The sequence below is a fragment of the Salvia hispanica genome, chromosome 4 (assembly GCF_023119035.1).
Source record: "Salvia hispanica cultivar TCC Black 2014 chromosome 4, UniMelb_Shisp_WGS_1.0, whole genome shotgun sequence".
Taxonomy (NCBI): domain Eukaryota; kingdom Viridiplantae; phylum Streptophyta; class Magnoliopsida; order Lamiales; family Lamiaceae; genus Salvia; species Salvia hispanica.
The window spans coordinates 19578928-19585655 of NC_062968.1; the positions used below are offsets into that span (position 1 = coordinate 19578928).

Genomic DNA, 6728 nt, shown 5'->3' on the forward strand with positions numbered 1-6728 from the left:
TGGCATATGCAAAAGAGATAGAATTGAAGTAAAAATCAGAAGTCGTCGTCCCGACCTGGGAGAATTAAAAGTTGGCGACAGGAACAGAATGGAGCATGAGCAGATCATTTTAAAAAGTCTTACTCAAGGGCAAGAGCGTCAAATCACCAGAGGGATACCCTAGGGATCAGAGCCTCACATATATAAAGAGCTCAACCTTGAAGAACAAGACAGCCACTTCTACTCGCACTTTAGTTTAAGCTCTCATTCCATTCCTTAGTTCTACACTTCAAATTTCTCATTTCGACTTGCTGTGCACTTGGAGATGGAGGATTCTGGCCACCGTGGTTCTCATCGTTATTTTGCTGCTGTGTAACACCGCCTTGTGAAGGCGAAGAAACAATATTTACTTGCTTTCGTTTAGTACTTGTTGGTTTTTTAGTTTCGCAACTTTAGTTTCTGACTTTGATCCACTGGATTCGAACCTATTTCTCGTTATTATGGAAGTTCATGTTGGTTTTGTTGGATATCGTTGAGTTGATGTTTGCTTCTTACCTTTTACTTTCGTTCTTGTTTATTGTTGGATGTTTGGAGCTGAGATCTGTTGGTTTGTTGATGGAGGTTGGGGATTTGCATATAGAGATGTCTGGATTTGTTGAATCGTTGTGTATTCGAGTTGGAGTTTCGTGTATCTGGTGTCTGTTGTTTACGTTGTGCATGATTATGGCTATTTACTTTCTGTTTCTGCATCCTTTAGGTCCAGTAGCGTAGATCTGTTAGTTTAGGCTTTAATTTCTCGTTTTAAGTTTAGATCTAAAGTTTGCTCTGGTTTCATGGTGTTTAATACTCTGCTTTATCTGCTATTCTCGTTTGATTCCCGAAGAAGATGAAGTTGTTGGTAGTTAGAACCAGATCTGCTTTATGTCAAGTACTTTTCAAAGATGTACTTTACTTTTCTGCATTGTTCTCCAGACCCTGTCAAGTACGATCTGCTTTGTCCTTTTACTTTTCTCGCATGCTTTTCCAGCACCCTGGTAGTTTAAGGAAACTTGTCTTTACTTTTCGCTTTATGCTTGTCTGTCCAAATTAGGAAAGTCTGTCTTAGAACTTTAAAATATCTCATTTCTCTAAGTCATGTATGTTCCGTACGTTCTCAGTTCTTAGACCCAGTAGGTAGAGTAAAGTTTTTCTATCTCTCAGACCCAGTAGTTTTAAGTTCTCGACCCACAAAATTGCGTGGCAGCAGCCTAACCGTTGGGGTTTGTATACTAAAAGATGCTTCGAGCGTACATGCCTTTGTAAAGTCAGCTTGTGCATGTATACGAGAAACGCCACGTCCACTTGTTTACCTATTTATGAGAATAAATAATATAATATAATGGTTTATTATTGAAATATAATAAACAAGTCTAAGGCTTTTTACTAAGAAGGTCAAGTAGGGAAATTCGATGAATCTCCTCATGAGTTTTCCAGTAGGGGACTTGGCCAGATCTAGTAAGAAGAAAAACGTATTCACAACCTAGATAGGCTTTGGCTACCTATTGGTACGGTTGCGGTGTTTGTGATAATTCTCTCTTACCTAAGAAGAGATTAGTAACACCGGTGTGGTAAAGCACTGAAAGGATCTAATCCGAAATGTATTCTTTATTGCTATCTGCTGAAAGAATATATTTCAGAAAGTTTAGTATTTTCTAGTCTATGATATTTATGCCCTCGGTCTGGGTCTTATGTTCTTGATGGTTTTGCATGTGGAATTGGAGTGTATCCAACTGATCAGGAAGAGATTCCCGACCCAGCTGAGTCGTTGATACGACGACCGAGACCGGACTTCAAACAAATTTCCTCAACCCACTTCTACTGATTAGTATAGCGGAGGTAAGGGTCGAATCCCACGAGGATGGACACGTTTAGATAACTGTGGTGACTTTCCTGGGTGTTTGGTTAGCTACCACGCTTGGGTTGAGATTTTACCTAGACAGGAAATAAGGTAGTACTCTACTGACTAGTAGGCGGGAAAATAACAGACATGTGGGAGTGTTCGTGAAAATAGGGGACAAGATATATCAGAGACATATGGAAGGTAGACAGTTACTAAAAGGGGAAAGTTAGACAACAAGGTGTATCTGATGGCTGGGGGCTTTCTGACAGGTCTGTATAGTACCTCTGAAAAGTAGGGAACAAAAGTAAAATGTAACTTAAAAGTAAAAGTGGTTCAAACTAAAGTTGATTTTGACGTTTTCTTCATCACCAAGTATTTACATAATTCAGATAACACAAACACCATGACTGGACTTCAGATTCACAAATTCAAACTCAAGATCCATCGATTAAAATGTTTAAACTTAATTTAAGCGGTAAACTGCAACTTTTACTTCTACTGACTGACATGCAAGGTGGTAATCACGGCTCAGAAAAGAAATTCATGCACGAAAACTTGACTAACTTAGCTACAACTTCAAATTAACAACTCCCGGTAAGAAAACACTAAGAAATTGAAAGCAATAACTAAATCTAACTTCCCTAGGCAGAATGAAACAAACTCAAACCAAAGTGACATGCGAAATAGAAACTTCATAATGTAAAAGCTGGAAATTAACAAGGTACTTCAAAAGAGCAACAACGATGAGTGTTTGCAGAATAACTAACGATGAAAACAAGTAAACTTTAACTAAGAAAGCGATTAAGATTGTTTTTGCCACTCCGGGCGATGATACTACTATACTACTGCGATAACTGGCTGGAAAGGCGAATTGATGACTTCTCCGGCAGACTCCTTGACGTCAAGTGACCATAGCTGTGGCGAGGAACGAGAGGTAAGATAATGCTGAAGGATGGATCTTCTAGAGAGAATTCTACTAAGTGTGATTGTCAAAACTCCGAACCGAACTCCCTTCTCTCTCTCCAAATGGCTCCTTTTATAGGGAGGCTTGCCCATGCTTTTAGGGTAGACTTCTCCCGCATTTTGACCTTTTTGCCCTTGTAAATTAATCATCCCAACTATCCTCCTTCTCCATCTCGAGCCTTTTTTCTGGCATGCATTCTGGTCAGTATCGCACCCTTCTAGTGCCCTTTTCACTTTCGTCACACGAATCGTCACCTACTGACTTGGATCCTTCAATCCTGCACACTTAAGCAACTGTTTTGCAGATAATACATGTATTTCACGACATACTGACCAGTAACCAAGGCTTAGAATACGACTTATCAGATATTAATATCAATATTGTTTATTCTTCTCCTTCTTGTTCCTTAATTGCGTTAGCTGAACCTCTCCTAATGATACGTGGGTGGTCGTATGCCTTCTTTGCGTCGATCAGCCTTCCTAAAATCTCTCGTGCTTCACTTGCCTTGTTCTTAGTAAAATTCCCCCCGCTCGAGGAATTCATTAAGTCCTTAGACTCAGGATTAGCTCCTTCATAGAACAAGTAAAAAGTCTCAGCCTCCATCATCCTATGATTTGGATAGGCGTCGAGCAGCCCCTTAAACCGAGACCAGTACTGGCTCAAGGACTCATCGTAGTCCTGCTTGCATTCCTGATTTGTTTCAGCCTCCATCATCCTATGATTTAGGGCATTTGTTTTGTTGGACGGGCAGAAATAATCCAGGAATTCCAGTTTGAAATCCTTTCATGTGTTGATCGAGTCTGGTGGAAGCCTCAGCAGCCATGTATTGGTCTTAGGGAATGTAAGACCTACTTACTATTTATGGTAAAAATGAAGTGTGACTCTTAATTGGGGACGAACCGAAATAAAAAATTGTGACTTTTAATCGAGGACGGAGGAAGTAGGTACGTGACAAAACTCTCAATCAATATTATAGGATTACTTTTTCAATATTAATTAATTGTACTAGCTTGTCGCTGTTTTAGGTAACTAAGTCGTACTCTTTCACGAGATCTCTTCTTTTTTTTTCAACTTTATTGACCCTACATTTAACCTGTAAACACTATGGATAGAAATACCCAAACTAATAAGGTGCGATAGATGAAGTACTTAATTTGTCGTTGGTTTACAATTTACTCCCCCATCCGCAATTAAGAGTCACACTTTTCCATTTTGGTCCATCCCCAATTAAAAGTCACACTGCCTACTTACTATATTTGGACATCAAAAATGCTATTACTTAACTCCATTTATTACACAAAATGCTAACCTAACTTCATTTATTACACAAAAAGCCATACCTAACAAATTTATTTCACACAAAAAGTCAAAGAGGTCCCACATTCTACTACCTAACTCCATTTATTACACATTCAAACACTTCCTTCAAACCCGTGTCCGATCAAAGTGTCGCTCTTAATCGGGAACGGAAGGAGTACATAGTAGCTTAGAATTAAAATTACGAACAAATTAAACTCAACATGATATTGTTGAAAGCTAGTTTGATAATAACACCATTTTTGTAATTAAATAGAGTGCGGACTACAATGGACTATGAGCATCATTAACCCCGGCCCGGATTCAGGCCCCCCAAATCTCATCCATGTCATCATTTTCCTAATTTTTAGGGCCAGACTATAACTCTCATAAACCTGCAGGCCCCATCCGGACCCCAACTATTAAATTACATTATTCACAAGTACGAGCTATTTTAACTGTAAACTTGAAAGCTTTGAATAATTAAAACACGAAAAATTCATTGTTCAGTTATAAATGAACAAATTACAAACCTAGAAAATGAAAATTACAAATATTAGTAAATAAAAATTACTACAAATCTAGAAAAAAAAATATATGAATAAAAATAGAAATGATAGAAATAGAATAAAGTGAGAAATTGATGGAAGAATTTTGAACAAATGGTATATAAATAGGCAAAAATTCAAAATTTTAAAAAATAGGAAAAAAAATAGAATAAAGTGAGAAATTGATGGAAGAATCTCGCTACATTAGTACATTATCTTTGTATGTATCGAAAAGCCTTATATTTATACCCAATCCCAAATTCCATTGATTATAGTGCAAAATGAAACAGCTATACATCATCCTCATCCCGTCCATGGCCCAAGGCCACACGATCCCCATGCTTGATATGGCGAAGCTCTTCATCTCAAGAGGCCTCAAAGCCACCATCATCGCCACCCCTTCCTTCTCCGCTCCCATCACCAAAGCCCAACTCTCCGGCTTCGACATCGGCCTCTCCGTCACCCCATTTCCTCCACAAGGCTCCTCCTTACCCCCAAACATCGTATCTTTCGGCCAAATAACCGATCCCGATGTCAACTCCAAATTCCTCAGGGCCATGGAGCTGCTGCAGGACCCCGTCGAGGAAATCCTGCAGCAGCTCCGCCCCAACTGCCTCATCTCCGACATGTTCCTGCCGTGGACGGCAGATTCCGCGTCCAAATTCGGTATCCCACGTTTGGCTTTCTACGGCACCGGCTTCTTCGCGCGGTGCTTGTCGGAGAAATTCGAGATCCACAAACCCTTAGACAACGTGACCATGACGTCGTATCCGGAGGCGATTCTCGTCCCCGGCCTCCCTCACGAACTCAAGTTTGTAATATCGCAGCTTTGTCCCTTTTTTCTTGAAGAAACTGCGAATGACTTCACCAGAATATTTGAGAAAATAAATGAGTCTTGGAAGAAGACGTACGGAGAGGTTGTGAACAGCTTCAACGAGCTCGAATCAGCTTACGCCAATCACTACAACAATGTTATTGGGAGGAAGGCTTGGGGGATTGGCCCTCTTTTGCTATGCAGCGACAAGAATCGACAAATTAGAGGAAAGGAATCTGCGATTGATGAGCACGAGTGCTTGGCTTGGCTCGACTCGAAGAAGCCGAGCTCTGTCGTCGACGTTTGCTTCGGCAGCCTCGCCACCTTCAGCCGAGTGCAGCTGGCCGAGACCGCAGCCGGGCTGGAGGCGTCCGGTCAAGATTTCATCTGGGTTGTGAGGGAAAATGAAGGAGAGGAGGAGGATTGGGTGCCGCTAGGGTTTGAGGAAAGAGTGAGGAACAAAGGGCTTATCATAAGGGGGTGGGCTCCTCAGGTGATGATTCTCGACCATGTGTCGGTGGGGGCTTTTGTGACGCATTGTGGATGGAATTCGACTCTCGAATCTGTGTGTGCTGGCGTGCCGATGGTGACGTGGCCGTTGTTTGGGGAACAGTTTTTCAATGAGAAGCTGGTGACAGAGGTTTTGGGGACTGGGGTTTCTGTTGGGAATAAGAGGTGGATGATGAGGGACAGCGAGGGCGTCGAGCGGGATGCTGTGGCGAGGGCAGTGGAGGAGGTTATGGTGGGCAGAGGAGCAGCGGAGATGAGAAGAAGAGCTCAGAATTGTAAGGATGTGGCGAAGAAGGCCGTTGAAGAAGGTGGATCTTCCTATAATAATTTGAATGCTCTCATTGAGGAATTGAGCAACTATGTTGCACCCACCAAACAAGACACAAATTAAGACTTTGTTTTTGTACTATAATTTGTCTATTTATTACTCCCTCCGTCCTGTTTTAGCAATCCCATTGACTTTTCTGTACTCGTTTTGTAAAAATGATAATAAATAGTTAAAGTGGAGAAATAATACTGTTAAAAAGAGAATAATGTAGATAAGACTCTTCTCTATATTATTCTCTTTTTTACTCCCTCCGTCCCAAGGTATTAGACCAACTTTCCCTTTTGGGATGTCCCAACATATTAGACTCATTTCCTTTTTTAGCAAAAAGCATCTATCTTATTTTATTCTCCACCTACTTTTTTCTCTCTTCTCTTCCCTACTTTTTCCATCTCTCATACTTTACTCTCTCC

General features: G+C 40.8%; 1 protein-coding gene across 1 annotated transcript; it reads left to right on the forward strand.

Moving 5' to 3' along the window:
* Window positions 1-4947: 4947 nt before the first annotated feature.
* Window positions 4948-6450, forward strand: LOC125224262 (scopoletin glucosyltransferase-like). Its single transcript, XM_048127639.1, has one exon. The coding sequence runs from the start codon at window positions 4948-4950 to the stop codon at window positions 6379-6381; it is 1434 nt and encodes a 477-aa protein (XP_047983596.1). The 3' UTR covers window positions 6382-6450.
* The last annotated feature ends 278 nt before the right edge of the window (window positions 6451-6728 follow it).

What these genes read in the sequence shown, in the direction of transcription:
- LOC125224262 (XM_048127639.1), top strand. Translation starts at nt 4,948, where the DNA reads ATGAAACAGCTATACATCATCCTCATCCCGTCCATGGCCCAAGGCCAC.